The sequence below is a fragment of the Orycteropus afer genome, unplaced genomic scaffold, assembly GCF_000298275.1.
Source record: "Orycteropus afer afer isolate SDZICR_OR568_19922 unplaced genomic scaffold, OryAfe1.0 scaffold00403, whole genome shotgun sequence".
Classification (NCBI taxonomy): Eukaryota; Metazoa; Chordata; class Mammalia; order Tubulidentata; family Orycteropodidae; genus Orycteropus; species Orycteropus afer.
The window spans coordinates 2,416,343-2,439,559 of record NW_006921990.1 but is presented as its reverse complement, the minus strand read 5'-3'; the positions used below and the strand labels follow the sequence as shown (position 1 = coordinate 2,439,559).

The 23,217-nt window shown below is 40.3% G+C and overlaps 1 protein-coding gene across 1 annotated transcript in view; it reads left to right on the top strand.

Annotated features, from left to right (window-relative positions):
• Window positions 1-23,217, top strand: part of BDH2 (3-hydroxybutyrate dehydrogenase 2) — a 44,274-nt gene that overhangs the window by 7,705 nt on the left and 13,352 nt on the right. The window contains exons 4-6 of the mRNA XM_007953649.2: window positions 1,016-1,124; window positions 12,045-12,105; window positions 16,014-16,127. Coding sequence (XP_007951840.1) covers window positions 1,016-1,124; window positions 12,045-12,105; window positions 16,014-16,127 — 284 coding nt within the window. The remainder of the gene's footprint in view (window positions 1-1,015; window positions 1,125-12,044; window positions 12,106-16,013; window positions 16,128-23,217) is intronic.

Here is a 23,217-nt window from a genome sequence, read left to right as displayed (position 1 = left end):
GGTGTCTCAGAAGAAGGGGCTGTCAGTTTATTTCCGAAAGATCAGCCATCAAAAACCCTATGAAGCACCTAGAGTCACCCTGAGTCAAAGCTGATGCAAGGCAACTGTTTGTTTGTTTTTTTTATCCCTAAGGAGAATATACCCAAAGCCATGAGCAACTATTAAATTTTAAGCAATGTAGGGTATCTAAAAATGTTGTAGGTTATTCTTCCTGTCAAGAAATTGGCCTTCTGACTGAACTGGAAGTACAGCAATACAAAGGAATCACAACCAACAGTACTTTATAATTAATTCCATAATTTTGGACCCAAACCCACTGCCATCGAGTCGATTCCAACTCACAGTGACCCTCATTGGATTTCAAAGGTGGTAAATCTTTATGGAAGTAGATTGCCCCATCTTTCTTCTGCAGAGCATCTGGTGGGTTTAAACCATCAACTTTTTTGGTTAGCAGTCAAATGCCTTAGGCACTGTGCATCAATAAGGATTCAAGCGTTTAGAAAGTCTTCTTGAGGAAGTGTGACTTGAAAAAGAATTAGTTCTGATTTGTTTAGTTAAGAACTATACAGTAGCATTATTACTGTGTTACCCTGAGATGTTAGACTTGTTTTGCCTGCTATTTTAATTTCCCTTGAGAATGTTAAATCTGTGCCACCTGAGGGCACTGTTGCTTTTGAAATGGGAGCCCCAAGAGGCAGGTGCCATTTTCTCATTGATTTGCTGTTTCTAATGGCATTGATGTTTCTACTGCCATGGGTATACAGTTTCTTATGTTTGGTTGCCCAAAATTCTTGCCTTAAAAAAGGTGTTGTTTTCAAATAACACATTTTTCTAGCTTAATGTTTCAAATAATACATTTTCTATAATAAGTGGTAGTTTGTTTGAATTGTTACAAGTCTTGGGAAGAGAAATGAACAATTGTCTAAGTCAGTAAATGATGATAAAAATGATAAGGAAACATAGTAGAAATGTTTTAAGTGACCCTTGTTTTCCCCCACTGTTGAATTCCTTCCAGATTTGTCCATCATGGGACCATCCTAGACTGTGAGGAGAAAGACTGGGACTTTTCGATGAATCTTAACGTCCGCAGCATGTACCTGATGATCAAGGCATTCCTTCCTAAAGTAAGACGATATCACCACTAGGAGAAGCACCACATTAGGTGTTCTTACTAAGCAGCCAGAAAGGGTACCCACGTGTGCTGTAGAATGATAATAGCTAATATATTGACTAACATGTACTGAATATTTATGGCAAGTGATAAGCGCTTACATAATGATTTACATGGGTTGAACATTTATGTCATGGCATTTTATATAAATTAACTTATTGATGACTAAGCACTCAACTGCTAACCAAAAGGTTGGTGGTTTGAACCCACCCAGCTGCTCCTTGGGAGAAAAGACCTGATGACCTGCTCCGCTAAAGATTACAGCCTAGAAAACCCTATGGGGCAGTTCTACTCTGTCCTCTAGGGTCACTATTAGTTGGAATCAACTTGACAGCACAAAACAACATTCATCCATTTGAGGAATATTTATAGAGCACTTTCTATGTGCCAAGAGATTTAGAAGACAGCTACCTGGCCAACTGACTCAAAGACATCCATATTTGTACCTATTCCAAAGAAAGGTGAGCCCATAGAATGTCAGTTGCAGCCGTATATTGACAAAGAACTTCTAGAAATGCAAGCTGGATTCAGAAGAGGATGTGGAAGGAGGATATCATTGCTGATAATAGATGGATCTTGGCTGAAAGCAAAAAATACCAGGAAGATGTTTATTTATGTTTTATTGACTATGCTAAAGCATTCACTTGTGTGGATCACAACAAATTATGGATAACATTGAGAAGAATGAGAATTCCAGAATACTTGACTGTACTCATGAGGAACCTGTACATAGACCAGGAGGCTGTCGTTCAAACCGAACAAGGGGACACTGCATGGTTTAAAATCAAGAAGGGAGTGTGTCAGGGTTGTATCCTTTCACCATATTTATTAAATCTGTATGCTGAGCAAATAATCCAAGAAGCTGGACTATATGAAGAATAACATGGCATCAAGATTGGAGGAAGACTCATTAACAACCAGCAATATGCTGATGACACAATTTTGCTTGCTAAAAGTGAGGATGACTTGAAGTACTTACTGGTGAAGATCAAAGAGTAGAGTCTGCAGTATGGATTACACTTCAATACAAAGAAAACAAAAATCCTCACAACTCAACCAATAAGCAGCATCATGATAAATGGAGAAAAGATTGAAGTTGCCAAAGACTTCATATTACTTGGTTCTCCAGTCAACACCAATGGAAGCAGCAGTCAAGACATCAGACGACATAGTGCACTGGGTAAATATGCTGCAAAAGACTTCTTTCAAGTGCTGAAAAGCAAAGATATCTCTAAGACTAAGGTGTGCTTGACACAAGCTATGGCATTTTCAATTGCCTCTTTCAATTGCATTATATGAGAGCTGAACAATGAGTAAGGAAGATTGAAGAAGAGTTGATGTTTTTGAGTTGTGGTGCTGGCAAAGAATGCTGAGAGTACCATGGACTGCTAAAGAACTAACAAATCTCTCCTGGAGGAAGTGCAGCTGGAATGCTCCTTAAAGAGGAGCATTTGTCTGACCTACTTTGGTCATGTTTTAAGAAGAGACCGTTCCCTGGAGAAGGATATCATGCTTGGTAAAGTGGAGGGTCAATGAGAAACAAGATGGGCTGACACAGTGGCTACAATGATGGATTCAGGTATAGCAAGGATTGTGAGGTTGGCACAGGACCAGGCAGTGTTTCATTCTGCTGTGCATAGGGTTGCTATGAGTTAGAGATGACTCGACAGCACCTAACAACAACATTCTATGTGCCAGGCTCTGTTCTAGGCACAGAAGACATCAATGAAGTAAACAAAAGCCTATCTGTATAGAAGACTACATTATTGAGGAGTGAAACAAGATAATAAGTAATCAAATATATACATAATATGTGGGGTAGTTATGAGTACTATGAAAAAAACAGACTAGGATATGAGTGAGGTTCATGAGAGCCTTGCTGGGAATGTGAGATTTTCACAGAGATCTGAAAGAAGTGAGAGAACTAACCATTCAGGAGTCTGGTGAGAGACTTCCAGACATGGGGACCAGCACAATTCTATGAGCAGAACAATTCTATAGGGCTGGTAGTATTTTATCCTTTCCACCTTTTTTTTTTTTTTTTAAATTTTCAGATGAAACTGAAAGGTTAAATATCTTCCAAAGTGACATAACTAGCAGGTGGTTAGAGCCAAGATTTGAACCCTGGAAGTTCAGCACCTTCTTGAATGTCAGTATCTAGGCACACACTATGATGAATGTGCTCCATTGCTGCTCTCTACCCTGAATATTCTCCTCACATCTTTGTTGAGCTAAACCATAGAGGTACTGGAAAGGTGAGGGACCATATATGCTGGACAGGGCATTCCTCCTGAGCCTTTTCTTTTTGTTGTTGTTATTAGCTGCTTTCAAGCTGGCCCTCAGCTTATGGCAACCCCACATACAACAGAACGAAATGCTGCCTAGACCTGTGCCATCTCCATGATTGGTAGCGATTAGACCATGCAATCAATAGGCTTTTCATTGGCTGATTTTCTGAAGTAGATCACCAGGCCTTTCTTCCTACTTTGTTTTATTTTGGAAGCACCACTGAAACTTGTTCAGCATCTTAGCAACATGTAAACCTGCACTGGCAGACAGGTGGTGGATGCACAGGAGGTACATTGGCCAGGAATCAAACCTGGATCTTCCTCACGGAAGGCAAGAATTCTACCATTGTATCTCTTGACTTGCCAGTCTTCACACAACTCATTAATGCTTTTAATTTTGTTTTACAGGCAAATATTAAGCACCTTTGGGTATAAATCACTGTATTAGGTGCTCTGGAAAAAGGAGCCCTGGCAGCACAGTAGTTTAACACTCAGCTGCTAACTGAAAGGTCAGCATTTCAAATCCACTAGCCACTTTGTAAGAGAAAGATGTGAGAGTCTGCTTCTATAAAGATTTACAGCCTTGGAAACTTTATGAGGCAGTTCTATTCTACCCTACAGGGTCACTGTGAGTCAGAATTGACTCGATGGCAGTGGATTTGTGGGGTATTTTTATAATTTTTTTTTCTTTTTTAATCTATTAGCTTAGTGCCTAGAAGGGATCTTTATGTAGGTCTATCAGGTATCAAGCAAGCAAGTTTTTAAGAATATAAATTGCCTATTTGAGTCCATAAGAATCTATGTTATCTGAAACTTGAATGTATTTTAGCAGATGATATGTGGGAGGAGCAGAAGCTATGGTGAAAGTGAGAGCTTTGGTCACAGTGGTATGACTACTGCATATGTATGCGGCTCATTTGCAAAACCAGCCTACTTCATTGTAACAGTGCTTTTCTTTCTTTTTTTAACTTTTTAATTGTGATTTGGGTGGAATTTTACAAAGCAGATTTGTTTTACATTCAACAGTTCATACACATTTTCTTCCACGACACTGATTACAATACCATAATATATCAGTGCTCTTCCCGCTTCTTCCCTGTGTTTAACTTTCCCTGTGTCTTTCTTACCTATGCATTCCTGCCTTCTAGCTTTCTCCCTGCACAAATGCTGCCCTTCTGATCTTCCATGGTTCATTGTTCTAAGGAGTACAGGTATAGTTATTTTGCTCATAGGCCTGTCTATTGTTTGACTCAGAGTTAAGCCACAAGAGTAAGTCTAATTCCAGGCCTGAAGGGTGGCTAAGGGCCATAGTTCCAGGGGTTTCACCAGTCTCTACCTTACTAGTAATTCTGATCTTCTTTATGTTTTTTAATTTTATTCCACATTTTTCTCCCCCTCTATCCAAGATATCCAATTTTGATGCCTTTCCAAGTGGTTAGCAGTGGTAGTTTGGCACCATTTAATTCTTGTGGTCTCAAGGTCATATAGGCTAAAGTTCCCATAGTCCATTAGTCCCTTGGACTAATTGTTTCCATGTGTCTTTGATTCCTCACTCATCTTTGCTTGGATAAGGAGAGATCAATAGTTGCATCTTAGATGGCCACTTGCAAGCTTTTAAGACCTCAGTCACTACTCACCAAAGCAGGATGTAGAGCAGTGTTTTTCTATACTATGTTGTACCAGTTGAGGTTGGTGTCCCCTGTGACCATGGTCCCAAACCCACAGGCCCAGTGACTCACTCATTCAAGGTGTTTGGTTTAGGCTAAAAAGTTATCCTAACTTCTTCTCCTGTTAGCTCCATAATATATATGGATATTTTTATAGCACATACAAATACGTATTTAGGAATATTGTCTTAGCAGTGCTTTTCAATGATCAGTTAAGGAAGTAGGTGTGGAATACAGGGGAGCCAACGTTCAAACTTATAAGTAAGTGTTAACTTTTAAAATATCAAACACTAATTTACAAACTAGAATTTGCCTGTGATTTCAAAGCATCTGAACAAAAATCCATATGAGCCAGTAATTTTACTCATTTGTAAAAAACAGTCCCAAGAGATGTTGGAGAATAACAAGAACTCAGTGCCACTGGTTTAATGTGACTCTGATTAGCCTGATTCCAGATCCAGGTCTCTGATCCAAATTCACCTTGTGCCCTAGGATATTCTACTTTTATTCTCTTAGTGTCTGTTTCTTCTTGTAAAAATGAATATGATAGATAACACAATCCCTTTAAGTCCTGATCGTCTAGGATCCTCTGAATCATCAACCATGACACACATATACCAGGTTAGACTTTCCAGGGGAAGTCAAGATTTGAAGTATGGGTGGATCTGAAAGGTCAGGCGGTCAAAACATAGGAACACTTGTGGGAAAATTTTCTTCACGGATAGATGCACAGAAAACCATGGGGACCCAGTAAGAACATTACACCATGACATCAGGAACTGAGCTGATGTGGGGAAGGCAGCATGAATGAGAGGAAGGACTATGGGCACCAGAATGAGCAGATGGAGCTGGGATGAATAGAAAGTACAAGTGTTAACAGGCGCCACTAGCATGTCCGAGGTGACTGTATCCAAGTCCTTATCTGAGGAATTGTTGCATTTTAAAAGACTAGAAATCAAACTGATTTCATAGCCATCTTTAGATGTTAAATTGGGTTTGATATATTCTGTGCATATTAAAAATGGGTTATGCTATTTGTAGATTGGATGAGAAAGGATAATTTTAAGGCTTAGTTTTAAACATCATTATATTTTCCTCACCTATTTTATGAGACTCCCATTTCATTATGATTGCCTTTATTATGTACAAAAATATAGTTGAGTTAAAACATTCATGTGTGCACATGGCTTTGCATATACATGAATTATTTTATAAGCAGACACACGTGTTATAGTTAATAAAGTAAAAGTTCATTTAAAAACATCCTTGAACTGTAGTAGCTTTTTTCATTACATACTCATCTGGTATAGGACCCATTATCTGCATTTTAAACTACGATCTCAAGAGATTCTGATTCATCAGATATGTTCATACCATGCACCCTGTCTAGGTGCTGGGGATCTGACAGTAGACAAAACACCCAAAGACTCCACTTTCAAGAAGTTCATATACTAGTGAGGGAATTCTGAAGAGTGCTTCTTAGGAAATACTGTCCTAAGTATTACATGGGTTAGGCACATCCTCATCTCATGTAACCATTTACCAAGTCCTGCTCTTCCTACCTCAACTTTGTTACAAACAGACATTTTTGCTTTCTCAGCCCTAGTTGATACCTTTATCACTTCTTCCTTCAATCACACCATTCTTCTCAGCATGAGCCACAGTGACCTTTGTAATCTTTAAATCTAAATATGCCATGCCTCTGCTGTAAACCCTTTAATGTCACTGCCTTGCCATCAGGGTAAAACCCAGTGGCATCACTAAGGGAATAAGTGGCTGATTTTGTCAAATTCACTGGTATTGGATTGTGGTAATTAGCATTTGTGACCTATATCAATAATGATTTTGAGAATAAAGTAGTAATTAAAGGAAAAGGGAAAAATCAAAAGAGTTACTAATAATCTTGTAATTCAGGGTAGATTTCCAAAAAAATGTTGTTAGTATTCATATAATCTAAGAAATATTGCATTTAAGTAATTTATAACTATATTATCACATTTTATTATTAAAATTGATAATAAATATTACAACATTACTAAGGATTCTGTACGGTCTGGTATGAAAAGTCCATGGGGTGGTGGGATGACACTATGAGTTACTGCCCTGAGAGACACCAACCCTGTTGTTGTTAGGTGCTGTTGAGTTGCTCCAAGTCATAGCGACCCTGTGTACAACAGAATGAAACACTGCCCAGTCGTGTGCCATCCTCACAATCCTTGCTATTCCTGAGCCTGTCGTTGCAGCACTGTGTCAATCCATCTCATTGAGGGTCTTCTCCTCTTTCACTGACCCTCCACTTTACCAAGCATGATATCCTTCTCTAGGGAATGCTCCCTTCTGACAACATGACCAAAGGAAGTGAGGTGATGTCTGGCCATTTTCTCTTCCAGAGAGCATTCCGACTCTACTTCTTCTAAGACAGATTGGGTCATTCTTCTAGCAGTCCATGGTACTATCAGTATTCTTTGCAAAAACCACAACTCAAAAGCATCAACTCTTCTTTGGTCTTCCTTATTCATTGTCCAGCTTTCATATACACATGATGCAAATGAAAATACCATGGCTTGGGTTAGTCAGGCACACCTTAATCTTCAGAGACATCTTTGCTCTTCAGCACTTTAAAGAACTCTTTCGCAGCATATATGCCCCATGCCATATGTCGTCTGATTTCTTGACTGCTGCTTACATTGGTGTTGATTGTGGATCCAAGTAATAGAAAAACTTTGGCCACATCAGTCCTTTCTCCATTTATTGTGATGCTGCTTACTGGTCTGGTTGTGAGTATTTGTATTTTCTTTATGTTGAGGTGTAATCCATACTGCAGACTGTAGTCTTTAATCTTCATCAGGAAGTGCTTCAAGTTGTCTTCACTTTCAGCAAGCAAGGTTGTGTCATCTGCATATCACAGATTGTTAACTAGTCTTCCTCCAATCTTGATACTTCCTTCTTTTTCATGTAGTCCAACTTCTCAGATTATTTACTCAGTATACAGATGAATAAGTATGGTGTTTTGGTTCCCTACTGCCACTCTGAAAGGAATATACCACAAATGAGATGTTTTAACAAATAGGAGTTTATTCTCTTAAGAGTTTTGGAGGCCAGAAATCTGAGTTCAAAGTGCCAGGCTCTAAGGGCTGGGTGAAAACCTCTCAACCTTGGGCTTCAGCTCTGCTTCTTGCTCCTGGCCCACTGAAGCTGGAGACTTTTCTTCACTCAGGCAACTGGTGGCTGCTGAGGCTAACAAGCCCAAGGTCGACAAATAAAATGGTGCAGTCTTGATAGTACCAAACCACATGGCAGGCCATTGATTCAAGCCCTGTAAAAGTCTCAAGATTGGCAGGGTGGCAGGGCAACATGGCAGGCTGCAGAACAATGACTTGGCTACATCCAGGGTTCAAGCTGGAGATCTTCCTCAATGTTGCTTCTTATATATACTGGAAGCAGCCCACATCCCTAAACCTACTCAGCTGCTGCAGTAGATTTCACCATGGAGTTAATTACCAATTTCACCATGGGAAATAACTACATCTACCTGCCCAGCCATTCAACCTGGCCCAGGTAGTTATATAACCTTAACTACCACATATGGTAAAAGGATACAACCCTGATGTACCTTCCTGATTTGAAACAATGCAGTATCCCCTTGTTCTGTTTGAACAACCACCTCCTCATGAGCACAGGTTCCTCATGAGAACTACTAAGTTTTCTGAAATTTCCATTCTTCCCAATGTTATCTATAATTTGTTATGACGCACACAGTCAAATGCCTTTGCTTAGTCAATAAAACACAAATAAACATCTTTCTGGTATTCTTTGCTTTCAGCCAAGATCCATCTGTCATCAGCAATGATATTCTTCATTCCATGTCCTCTTCTGAATCCAGCTTGTATTTCTGGAAGCTCCTTATCAATATATTGCTGCAGCTATTTTTGAATTATCTTCAGCAAAATTTTATTGCATGTAATATTAATGATATTGTTTGATAACTTTCACATTCTCTTGGAGCACCTTTTTTTGGAATGGGTACAAATATGGATCTCTTCCAGTCAGTTAGCAGGTAGCTGTCTTCCAAATTTCCTGGCATGGATAAGTGCGTGCCTCCAGCATGACATCTGTTTGTTGAAACCTCAATAGATATTCTGTCAATTCCTGGAGCCTTGTATTTCACCAAATCCTTCAGTGAAGCTTCAACTTCTTCCTTCAATACCATTGATTCTTGATCATATTGCTCCTGAAATACGTGAACATCGACCAATTCTTTTTTGTCCACCTTCTTTTGATGCTTCCTGCACCATTCAGTATTTTGCCCATAGAATCTTTCAATATTGCAACCCGAGGCTTGAATTTTTTCTTCAGGTTTTTCAGCTTGAGAAATGCTAAGCATGTTCTTCCCTTTTGGTTTTCTAACTCCAAGTCTTTGCATATTTCATTATAATAATTGATTTTGTCTTCTCAAACTGCTCTTTGAAATCTTCTGTTCAGCACTTTTATCTTGTCATTTCTTCCATTGGCTTTAGCTACTCTCCATCCAAAAGCAAGTTTCAGAGTCCCTTCTGACATCCATTTTGGTCTTTTCTTCCTTTCCTGTCTTTTTAATGACCTTTTGCTTTCTTCATGGATGATGTTCTTGATGTCATCCCACAATTCTTCTGGTTTTCAGTCATTGGCGTTCAGTGCATCAAATCTATTTTTTAAGATGGTCTCTAAATTCAAGAGGGATATAATCAAGGTCATATTTTGGCTCTCATGGACTTGTTTTAATTGTCTTCAGCTTCAGCTTGAACTTGCATATTAACAATTGGTTGTCTGTTCCACGGTCAGCTCCCAGCCTTGTTTTGGCTGAAGATATTGAGCTTCTTCATCGCCTTGGTCCACAGATGCAATCCATATGATTCCTGTACACTCCATCTGGCAAGGTCCACGTGTATAGCTGCCATTTATGTTGTTGGAAAAGTATATTTTGCAATGAATAAGTCCTTGGTCTTGCAAAATTCTATACTGTAATCTCCGGCATCATTTCTATCACCAAGGCCACATATTCCAACTACAGGTGATTTTTCTTTGTTTCCAACTTTTTCATTCCAATCACCAGTAATAATCAATACATCTTATTGCATATTTGGTCAATTTCAGACTGCAGAAGTTGGTACAAACCTTCCATTTCCTCATCTTTGGCTTTAGTGGTTGGTGTGTAAATTTGAATAGTAATCGTATTAACTGGTCTTCCTTGTAGGCATATGGATATTATCCTATCCCGGATAGTGTTGTACATCAGGATAGATCTTGAAACATTCTTTGTGACCTGAATGCAATGCCATTCCTCTTCAGTTTGTCATTCCTGGCATAGTATGTAGATCATGTAGTTGTCTCATTCAAAACCAGTCCATTACAGCTCACTAATGCCTAAGATATCAATCTGTATACATTCCATTATTTTTGGCAACTTCCAGTTTTCTTAGATTCATACTTTGTATGTTCCACATTCTGATTATTAATGGATGTTTGCAGCTATTTCTTCCCATTTTGAGTTGTGCCCCATCAGCAAATGGAGGTCCCAAAAGCTTTACTTCATCCACATCATTAAGGTTGACTCTATTTTGAGGAGGCAGCTCTTCCCCAGTCATATTTTGAGTGCCTTCTGACTTGAGGAGCTCATCTTCCAGCACTGTATCAAACGAAGTTTCAGGGCTATTCATTAAGTTTTCCAGTAATATATCAAACAGTATTTCACTGCTATTCTTAAGTTTTTCACTAGCCAATTTTTTCAGAAATGGATGCCCCCCTTCTTCTGAGTCTGTCTTAGTCTGGAAGCTCCACTGAAACCTGTCCAACATGGGTGACCCTGCTGGTATTTGAAATACTGGTGGCAAAGCCTGCAGCCTCACAGCAACGCGCAAGCCACCATAGTACAGCAGACAGACAGATGAGTGGTGTACACCAACCCTAGTGACCCTCCCCCCAGCCAAAAAAAAATACCAAACCCACTGCCATCGAGTCAATTCCAATCATAGTGACCCAGGAGTCCCAAGGATGTAAATCATCACAGAAGCAGACTGCCAGCAAAAAGGACATGGAGTGGCATCCTCTGACCTCCTCTAACTTCATGAGGAGGAAAGAGAATCAGGAACAGCAGCCCAAGGCTTATTCCTATGAGGCCAGATATGCTGCTGTCCTCCAGCGTTTTTCTCAATTCTGACACCAACCATCCTTCTCACAGCACTTACCACATCTCTGCCTGGTTCAACAATTTGTTGAAATGGCACACAGAACTCACAGAGAATACTCATGATTAGGGGTTTAATAGGGAAGTAGCAGATTACAATTCTGGTCCAGGAACACTCAGGATACAATTCTTTGATCAGGACAGCCTCCCTTGGCCATGCCCAAAGGCACTTCTCTGTTTGGCCCTCTGCCTCTCAGCCTGGCCTCTGCTCTGCTTGGTGTTACAAAGGCACTCAGCCTTCTCACTCCATGGGCTGGCAAGCCTGCTGCTCTATCTTGTGCCAATCTCTTTGTTCTCTGCTTTATCTCTCTCCCCTAGAGCAGCTGGTGGGTTCAAACAGCCAACCTTTTCATTAGTAACTGAATACTTTAAACACTGTACCACCAGAGCTCCTTCCCTAGTGATACCACTGGTAAAACCTAAGTCCTAAATTTAGTCCTCAGTGATTTGAAGGCCTGCTGGCACAATGTTTAAGCACTTGGCTGCTAACATGTTTGGTGGTTTAGACCCCACCAGAGGCTCTGCAAGAGAAAGACCTGGTGATGTACTTCCATAAAGATCACAGCCTATGAGGCGATTCTACTCTGTCACATGGGTTGCTATGAGTTGAAATCAACTTCATGGCACCAAGAAAATCACAAATTTTCAGCCTACAAAATGAAATTTGTTTTTTAAATATTTATTTGTTTTGACAGATGCTTGCTCAGAAATCTGGCAACATTATCAATATGTCTTCTGTGGCTTCCAGCATCAAAGGTAGGTCTGTCTTCCTTGGTTGAACATAATGGTGATAGACAACTTCATGCACCCTGCTTTTGAGACCGGGCATAGCAGAGATCATAAAACCTGCATTATTTCAAAACACTTTTTCAAGCTTTTGGATAAAACAAAAGGGGAGGGGGACCAGGTCTGATAGAGCCTGGTGGAACCACTGAGACTATGGCCCCTAGCTGCCCTTCAGGTCTAGAATTGAACCCACACCTGTGGCTTCCAGCCAAGCAAAAGACAGGCATAGGAGTTGAACGTTTACCTGAGGTAAATACACTCCTTGGAGAGAACAATCATGGGAGAAAGAAGGGCTGTTTATGTACAGGGAGACAGCTCAGGGGGCAGGAGTACATGGAAGAATGGACACAGGGAAGAGGTGACTGTCGGGAGGAAGTGGGAGGGGAGCTGTTGCATTGTGGTGAGTTGTGGTCAATGTCATGAGGCAAAATGTATGTGAACTGCTGTATGGAAAGTGAATTTGCTCTGTAAATTTTCACCCAAATCACAATTTAAAAAAAAAACAAAACACTTTTTTAAAAAATGTGTGTTTAGTTCCTTAATTATCAGACCTTTTGCCTTAGATATTGACCATTCATATGCTTGTATTATTCATAAAATTAAATTAAAAATTGTGTTTTCTTTGCCTTCCCATTTTTACCTTCTAATGGATATGGAAATGAAAATTGAACTGGAAAAAGGAAGCATTTATCCAATTAATTAATCAGAAAGATATATTGAGCACCTAGTATATAAAAAGAATTTATAGCCCAAAGGCAAGAGACAGGTAAGTAAGTATCTTCTATGGTGTGAGACTGTTACAACAGAAATTTTTACAAAATACTGTCAAAGGTACATCAGAGATAACTCTGTGAATTTGGGGAATACTTCACAAAGGCAACTGATCTAAGCCCTAGTGAGAAGTCAAGTTGAAGAGCTAGAATAACAGTGTGAAATGAAGATAGTATCATAATCGAGTACTGATTAATCTTTGCCTAGCTTAAAAAGACGAGAAAGGAAGAAAAGACCAAAATGGATGTCAGAAGAGACTGTCCTTGCCCTTGAGCAGAGAGTAGCTAAAGCAAATGGAAGAAATGACAAGATAGAAGAGCTGAACAGAAGATTTCACAGAGCAGCTCCAGCAGACAAAGCCAATTACTATAATGAAATGTGCAAAAACCTGGAGTTAGAAAACCAAAAGGGAAGAACACACTTGGCATTTCTCAAGCTGAAAGAACTGAAGAAAAAATTTAAGCCTGCGTTGCAATATTAAAAGATTCTATGAGCAAAATATTGAATGATGCAGGAAACATCAAAAGAAGATGGAAGGAATACACAGAGTCACTGTACCAAAAAGAATTTGTCAATGTTCATCTACTTCAGGAGGTGGCATATGATCAAGAACCAATAGTATCGAAGGAAGAAGTTGAAGTTGCACTGAAGGAATTAGTGAAGAACAAGGCTCCAGGAATTGACGGAATACCCAAGGTGATGTTTCAACAAATGGATGCCCCACTGGAGGCACTTACTTGGTTATGCCAAGAGATTTGGAAGACAGCTACTTAGCCAACAGACTGGAACAGATTCATAATTGTATCCATTCCAAAGAAAGGTGATCCCACAGAATGTGGAAATTATCAAACAATATTAATATCACAAGCGAGTAAAATCTTACTGAAGATAATTCAAAAATGGTTGCAGCAGCATATTGATAGAGAGCTTCCAGAAATGCAAGCTGGATTCAGAAGAGGACATGGAATGAGGGATATCATTGCTGATGTCAGATGGATGTTAGCTGAAAGCAAAGAATTCCAGAGAAATGTTCACTTATGTAGGAGCTCTGGTAGCACAGTGCCTAAGGCACTTGACTGCTCACCAGAAGGCTGGCAGTTCAAACCCACCAACCACTTCTCGGAAGGAAGGTTGGGCAATCCTACTTCCGTAGTGATACTGCTTCGGAAACCCAAGGAGGGGTCGCTATAAGTCGGGGCTGACTCGACAGCAAACAACAACAACAACAACATGTTTTATTGACTATGCAAAAGCATTCACTTGTGTGGATCAAAACAAATTATGGATAGCACTGAGAAGAATGGAAATTCCAGAACACTTGATTGCACTCATGAGGCATCTGTACACAGATCAGGAGGCTATCGTTCAAACAGAACAAGGGAACACTGCATGGTTTAAAATCAGGAAGGGAGTGTATCAGGGTTGTATCCTTTCACCATACTTATTCAACTTGTATGCTGAGCAAATAATCTGTGAAGCTGGATTCTATGAAGAGGAAGAGGATTGGAGGAAGACTCATTAACAACCTGTGATACACTGATGACACATCTTTTCTTGCTGAAAGTGAGGATGACTTGAAGCACTTACTGATGAAGATTAAAGACTGCAATATGGATTACACCTCAATGTAAAGAAAGCAAAAATCCTCACAACTGGTCCAATAAACAGCTTCACAATAAATGGAGAAAAGATTGAAGTTGTCATGGATTTCATATTACTTGCTTGTACAATCAACACAAATGGAAGAAGCAGTCAAGACATCAGATAACATTTTGCATTGAACAAATCTGCTTCAAAAGACCTCTTTCAAGTGCTGAAGAGCAAAGATGTCTCCTTGAAGACTAAGGTGAATCTAACCCAAGCCATGGTATTTTCACTCACCTCTTATGCATGTAAGAGCTGGACAATGAATAAGGAAGACCAAAGAAGAATTGATGCTTTTGAGTTGTGGTGTTAGAGAAGAATGCTAAGAGTACCATGGACTGCTAAAAGAACTAACCAATCAGTCTTGGAAGAAGTACAGCCAGAGTGCTTCTTGGAAGTGAGACTGGCCAGACTTTGTCTCACCTACTTTGGTCATGTTGTCAGAAGGAACCATTCCCTGGAGAAGGATATCATGCTTTGTAAAGTGGAGTCAACAAAGAAGGGGAAATCCCTCAGTGAGATGGACAGACACAGTGGCTGCAATGATGGACTCAGGTATAGCAAGGATCATGAGGCTGACACAAGACTGGGCAGTGTTTCGTTCTGCTGTGCATAGGGTCGCTATGAGTTGGAGACAACTCGATGGCACCTAACACAACAACAGCTTACAGTAGGATGGCTGCCACTGAGATAATACTCTTCTTTGCAAGGATACAAACATTAAAAGAGCATTTCAGAAGCATGAAAATAAGAGCCTTGGTCTCTAACTTTTTGTGTTTTTGCTTATCCTTGTTTTCTTTTGGAATCTGCCTAAAGGTTACACCAACAGATGATGAAAAAGTGAGACTCCTGCTTTAAGTAAATGATAGCACCTCAATTGGCACAGCAATTAAGCTCTTGTCTGCTAACCCAAAGGTTGACAATTTGAACCCACCCAGAGGTTCTGCTGGAGAAAGTCCTGGTGATCTGCTCTCATAAACATTGTTGTTGTTGTTGTTATGTGCCATCAAGTCGGACCCGACTTCATAGTGACCCCTCCTTGGGTTTCCAAGGCAGTATCACTATGGAAGTAGATTGCCCCATCTTCCTTCGGAGGAGTGGCTAGTGGGTTTGAACCACCAGCCTTCTGGTCAGCAGTCAAGTGCCTTAGGCACTATGCTACCAGAGCTCCAATAAATATTTCAGCTAAGAAAATCCTATAGGGCAGTTCTACTCTGTCACTTGGGGTCACTATGAGTCAAAAATTGACTCGACAACACCTAACAACAACAGCAAAAAATGTTAACACATAAGTCTCATTTGAGTTGTGCCAATATTGATACCATTTTCCCAGATTCAGAAATTGGTCCTTAAAAAAGGGTAAAGAAAATACGTAAATGGTTCTGTAGAAAGTTAACTTGTGTTCCCTTTCTAAAGACTTTCTTATTGAGTCCTCCAGTGCTGTGCCTTCTCCTCATCTGCAGGAGTTGTGAACAGATGTGTGTACAGCACATCCAAGGCTGCTGTGATTGGCCTCACAAAGTCCGTGGCTGCAGACTTCATCCAGCAGGGTATCAGGTGCAACTGTGTGTGTCCAGGTGAGTTATGCATTAAAGGGCTGTGCACCTTCTAACATCCAAGTTGCCACTGTGAAAGATAGCTGCACAACCTTGTTTACCACCCTTTGCACTGTATTCTGTCATTGTGAAGAGTTCAAAAGAAAAAGAGTCTGGGCTTATTAAGATAACAGTCCAGTTCTAAGTTGGGGAATAGATCCTAAGTCATTAAGAATGAGCCACAGCTGCAAAGGGTTTAAATGCCACCCATGTGAGTAGGGCAATTCAGAATCACATGACTTTTCTCACCAGAGCTTAATGTTTTAGAAGCAGACCAGGGATCATCAGGAGAAAGATGAAAAGTAGACAGTACTCATAGCACACCAGGAAGTCAGAAAGTAAGCGAGGAAAAGTGTCCCAGAACACTTGGGTCTACTATAGTCATGTCAATCATCTATCAAACCAAAAAATCCACTGCCATCAAGTCAGTTCCAACTCATAGCAATCCTACAGGACAGAGCAGAACTGTTCCATAGGGTTTTCAAGGCTATAAATCTTTATGGAAGTAGACTGCCTCATCTTTCTCCTGCAGAGTGGGTGGTGGGTTCAAACCACCAACCTTTTGCTTAGCAGCTAAGTGCCTTAACCACAGCACCACCAGAGCTCCTTAATCATCTAGAGTTGCCCATAAATAGTTGCCCATAAATAAATAGACAATAGCCTTTCTTTATGCTATAAGGCAGGGTCAGCAAACAATGGCCTGCAGCAGGCCAAATATGGCCTCCTGCTTGTTTCTGTACATAAAATTTTATTAGGACACATCCACACCCATCTGCTTATGTACTGGCTATGGCTACATGCTACACTAGCAGAGTTTCAACAGAGGATGGCCAATAAAGCCAAAAATATTTACTCTCTGGCTCTTTACTGAAAAAGTGTGCCAACCTCTGATATGAAGGAAAGGAGAAATGCAGAACTTATTATTAGCAGAAAGGACATTCAAATGTGTCTAAACCACAGAATTCAGTAACTTACTTTTTTTTTTTTTGGAGGAATAACTTCTCATTTTCTTAGTAACTATGGGTATGTCTGTTACATAGATACACCCTTTGTCCTGGTTCCAACTATACCTAAAATGAATACAGGCCACCGAGGGAGAAGGAAGGAAGGTTGGGCAATCCTACTTCCATAGTGATACTGCCTCGGAAACCCAAGGAGGGGTTGCTATGAGTTAGGGCCGACTCGACAGCAAATAACAACAACAACAACAGGGAGAATTTTTAACTTACTTTATAAAAGTAATTAAATATCACCTCTCTGGGATAAAGGTTTCTTCTCATTAGTGCTTAATTGGTTTAGGGAGAGGACCCTTGGTGGTGCAAACTGTTTGAGCTGGACTGCTAACTGAAAGGATGACAGTTTGAACCAATCCAGTGGTTCCACAGAAGAAAGGCCTGGTGATTTGCTACTGAAATGTCACAGCCAAGAAAACGCTATGGAGCTCAGTTCTATTCTGTAACACATGGGGTCTCCATGAGTCAAAATCTACTTGACAGCAACGGTTTTAGGGTTTTTTTGGTTTGGGGAGCTGGAAAGGGGAAGAATTTCAAAATTACCTGTGAGAAATTTCAAAACTTGAAGGACATGCCAGAATCTGGGAAGAGAGCAGATGGGGAGTGTTCTGGTTTCCTAGTGCCTCTCTGAAAAGAATATACCACAGGTGGGAAGGCTTTAACAAACAGGAGTTTATTCTTACAATTTTGGGTGGCTAGAAGTCCAAGTCCCATGTGCCAGGCTCTAGGGGCTGTATGAAACCCCTCAACCTTGGGCTTCAGCTCAGCCTCTTGCTCCCGGCCCACTGAAGCTAGAGGCATCTCTTCACTCAGGTAGCTACTGGCTGCGGAGGCTAACAAGCCCAAGGTCAACAAATAAAATGGCACAGTCCAGATGTTACCAAACCACATGGCAGGCCATTAATTCAAGTCCATTGAAAGTCTCAAGGTCAGCAGAGCATGGCAGGCTGCTGAACAATGACTTGGCCACATGCAGGGTTCAACAGTGCCATAAGCTGGAAACCTTTCTCAAAGTTATATACTCTTATATACTGGAAGCAGCCCACATCCCTAAAGCAGCTACTCAGCTGCTCCAGTAGATTCCACCGTGGAGTTAATTACCAATCTCACCATGGGGAGTAACTACATCCAGCTGCCCAGCCACTCAACCAGGCCCAACCAAGTTAACACACAAACTTAACTACCACAGGGAGAACTGTGTATTTTCTGGAAAGAAGATTTTGATATGATCACAGTTCCCCTCAGGTTGAAATCCATTGACTTATTAGTTAAAGAGGAAAAACTACTAAGTACACTTCAAGCTATAGAATTTCCATGATACAGATGTTTTGTTTTTCTTAGAATATAAAGGTAACTGTTGTTGTATTATGTGCCATCGAGTTGGACCAGACACGACCCCTCCTTGGGCTTCTGAGGCAGTATCACTACAGAAGTAGATTGCCCAACCTTCCTTCTGAGGAGCGGCTGGTGGGTTTGAACCACCAGCCTTCTCATTAGCAGTCAGGCCTTAGGCACTACACTACCAGAGCTCAAGATGTACTAGGAACTAATATTGCACTATTGTTTCTAATCCTAACAACTCTATAAAGTAAGTATTATTATCTCAATTTTACCAGTGAGACTCCAAGCAGCTAAGAGTTGAACAAAGTAGTAACATGGAAGATAAGTAGTAGAGCCATAATTCAAAAGCAGAACTGACACCAAAGCCCTTGTTTGTTATAGTACATCACATGGCCTCTTTGCTGTCACATAGGAGGGAGCAAAACCCCTGTCTATTCCTTTTGAAATGCTATGCAGTGCTTCAGTAAGAGCTTAATAAAGAATTGCTAAAGTAAGTGATGTCCATGTGGAGGCTATGATGGGGAGCAGACAATCACAAAGGAGAGAGCCATTGTATCAGGGCAGGCCCATCAGATTCCTAAATTCCAGTGACTGAGTAGACCCAGTTGGGATCTGCCAGGTTGCTCTTGGAGCTAGGAAATCTGGTTTATTTCTGTTTGTTCCTGGCTGTGTTTCTGAGATCCTGAGTTTGAGTCTCTTGGAGCTCTGGTCTACTGTCTCTGAGTGTCTCCATCTCTCAATATCTCTGGGGCCCTGCCTCTGTGTAGCTCCTTCTCATCCTGGGACGTGGAAGTTGAAAAGTACCTAGCTTTGCAGCCAGCAGGAGTTGTTCAGGCAGTTACTGCCGGGGTTACCTACTCCATTTCAGGCCCTGGCTCCAAAAGAGATTCAAAAGGTAAACGTAAGTAACATAAGTAACCCTAATTTGGTAAAAGGAGAATACAGGAGAGACAACTCATTGGATTTTAACACAGTGGTGATACTTAGTGTAGGTAGCTATTTTTGGTGTCACCCAGTATGGAATAACTGGCAAAATGTTTAGGAAACTGTGGTTATTTTAGCAGCTGAACTTTTCAGAAGATTGGAAAATATGTTAGCTAACTTTCTGGAACAAGGAACTTGTGGGACTGGTTTTTAGCACTGACTCATTGAGCCAGTCAAAGAAGAAAAACTGAGGAGAAGTGAGTGTGTATAGGATGACATTGATTGATGGCTGGTCAAAATTCACCAACACTAGACTTGTAAAAACTAAAGTGCAATGTGTCAGTCTGTGCCATACACACAGCAGAGTCCAGTGACAATGGAATAATCTAAAGGTATGGGCTTGTTCTATATATTTTTTTTTAAATAACCATTAAATACCATCCATATATAAAATATGCTCATTTCTAGTATGATCAGTGGCCTCTCTTATAAGTTCTGAGTTAGGGTAGAAATTAATTTTCCTGGTATGCTTCTCTCACTCTGAACTAGAATCTTGATTAAGCACAAATTTTTCACATATATTAGCTTATTTAATCTGTAAATTTGAGATAATAATATTTGTGTCATAAGTCTAATATAAAATATTAAGGGAAGTAACATACAATAAATTCCCTATTACATCAGAGACAATAAATATAATATCTTTTCCTTTAAATCAAGCTGAGATTTATAAAATAAGTTCTTCCTCATGCTTGCTTTTCTCCACTGATATATTACAGTGGTGGGCTACTGTATCTGTCATTTGTCAAGAACTGTGAAGAATCTGAGATCCTACTATTCTGTTTTGTTTACCTAGTGCCGCTCTGACAGGAATATACCATAAATGGAATGGCTTCAACAAACAGGAGTTTATTCTCTTACAGTTTTGGAGTCTTTAAGTCTGACTTCAGAGTGCCCAGCTCTAGGAGCTAAGTGAAAGCCTTCAACCTTGGTCTTCAGCTCTGCCTCCTACTCCCTGCCCACTGAAGCTGGAGGCTTTTCTTCACTCAGACAGCTCCTGGCTGCTGAGGTTGATAAGCCCAAGATTGACAAGTAAAAAGGCACAGTCCCAATGTTACCAAACATGGCAGGTCACTAATTCAAGTCCAGAAGAAGTCCCAAGATCAGCAGGGCATGGTAGGCTGTTGAACAATGATTTGGCTATATGCAGGATGCAACCATGCCAAAAGACTGGAGACCAATTCCAAAGCTTCTCCTTATATATGGGAAGCAGACCACATCCCAGCTACTTAGCTGTTCAGAGTAGATCCTATCATGGAGTTGACTGCCAGTCTCATCATGGGGAATAACTACATCCAGCTGCCTAGCCATTAAACCAGGCCCAGCCAAGTGGACAACAACCTTAAGTTCCACACCTTTCAAGCTATTAGCCAATACTGCTTGACTGTAGCTGGAGGATCCACATCCAAGGTCACTCACATATTTGTTGGTAGGTTTCAGCTCTTCACCATGTAAGCCTCTTCATAGAGCTGCTCCTGACATAACAGCTAGATTTCACCAGAGCAAGTGATTCAAGAGACACAGTGCAAGATGGAAGGCACAGTCTTTAATAACCTCAACTCAGAAGTAACATACAAACATTTCTATTTCATTTTATCGGTCTGGTACAGTGTAGGAGGAGACTATGCAAGGTGTGAATACCAGAAGGCAATACCATTTGGTGCCATCTTGGAGACTGGTTACCACAGTCTACCTGGCCCCTAATGATTCACATTCTTTCCATATACAAAATTCCCCCACCCTATCCTGTTGTTGTTGTGTGCCGTAGAGTAGAGTCGGACTCGACTCATAGCGACCCCTCCTTGGGTTTCCGAGGCAGTATCACTAGAGAAGTAGATTGCCCCACCTTCCTTTCAAGGACCCTCCAAAATCACATCCCATTGTACTATTACCTCAAAATCCAGAATCTCATCATCTATGTTGTTATTAAACCAAACCAAACTCACTGCAATTGAGCTGATTCCAACTCATAGCATGGTTATTAGGTGGCATCAAATTGATTCCAATTCGTAGTGACCCTATATACAATATAATGAAACAATGCCTGGTCCAGCACCATCTCAGAATTGTTGCCATTCTCGAGCCCATCGTTGCAGCCACTATGTCAATCATTGAGGGTCTTCCCTTTTTTCACTGACCCTCTACTTCATCAAGCATGATACCCTTCTTCAGGGACTGGTTCCTTCTCACAGCATGGCCAAAATACAAGAGATAAAGTCTGGGCATTCTTCCTTCTGAGGAGGGTTCTGGTGGTACTTCCTCCAAGATAGATTTGTTCATTCTTCTAGCAGTCCACAGTTCATTCAATATTCTTCACCAGCACCACAATTCAAAGACATCAGTTCTTCTGTGGTTTTCCTTATTCATTGTCCAGCTCTCAAATGCATATGTGGCTATTGAAAATACTATGGTTTGGGTCAAGTGCACTTTAGTCTTTAAAGTGACATCTTTGCTCTTTAACACTAAAGAGATCTTTTGTATCAAATTTGCCCAGTGCAGTATGTCATTTGATTTCTTGATGGCTAGTTCCATTAGTGTTGATTGTGGATCCTAGTGAAAGAAAAGCCTTGACAACTTCAAACTGTTCTCCATTTATCATGATGTTCCTTACAATTGTGAGGAATTTGTTTTCTTTATCTTGAGGTGTAATCCAAACTGAAGACTACAGTCTTAGATCTTTATCAGTAAATGCTTTAAATATTCACTTTCAGTAAGCAAAGTTGTGCTATCTATATATCACAGGTTGTTAATAAGCCTCCCTTCAATCTGATGCTGCAATCTTATTCATACAGTTCAGTTTCTCGGATTATTGGCTCAGATTGAATAAGTATGGTGAAATGACACAGCCCTAGACACACACCTTTCCTCGTTTTAAACTATGCAGAATCTCCTCGTTCTGTTTGAACCACTGCCTCTTGATCTATGCACAGGTTCCTCATGAGTACAATTAAGTATTCTAGAATTCTCATTCTTCTTAATGTTATCCATAATTTGTTTATACACACAATCAAATGCCTTTGCATAGTCAACAAAACACAGGTAAACATCTTTCTGGTATTCTTTGCTTTCAGCCAACATCAATCTGACATCAGCAATGATATCTCTCATTTTACATCCTCTTCTGAATTCAGCTTGAATTTCTGGATGCTCCCTGTCAATATACTGCTGCAGCTGTTTTTGTTCTTGTTGTTATTTTTTAATTACTTTCAGCAAAATTTTCTTTGCATATGATATTAATGATATTGTTTGATAATTTCTGTGTTCTGCTGGATCTCCTTTCTTTGGAATGAGGACAAATATGGATCTCTTCTAGTCAGTTGGCCAGGTAGCTGTTTCCAAATTATGTGGCATAGATAAGTGACAGCCTCCAGCACTGCATATGTATGTTGGAACATATTTTTCACCAATTCCTTTGCTGCAGCTTATCTTCTCCTTCAATACCATTGGTTGTTGATCATATGCTACCTCCTGAAATAGTTGAACGTTAACCAATTTTTAGGGGAGACAGTGACTCTGTATCTTCCTTCCAACTTCTTCTCTTTTTTTTTTTTTTTATTTTAAAGCAATATATTTTTTTTTCTTTATTTTATTTTTTTGTGATTTGGGTGAAAATATACAGAGCAAATTCATATTCCATACAGTAGTTCACATACACTTTGTCTCATGACATTGACCACAATTTACCACAATGCAACAGCTCCCCTCCCACTTCCTCCCCATAGTTACCTCTTCCC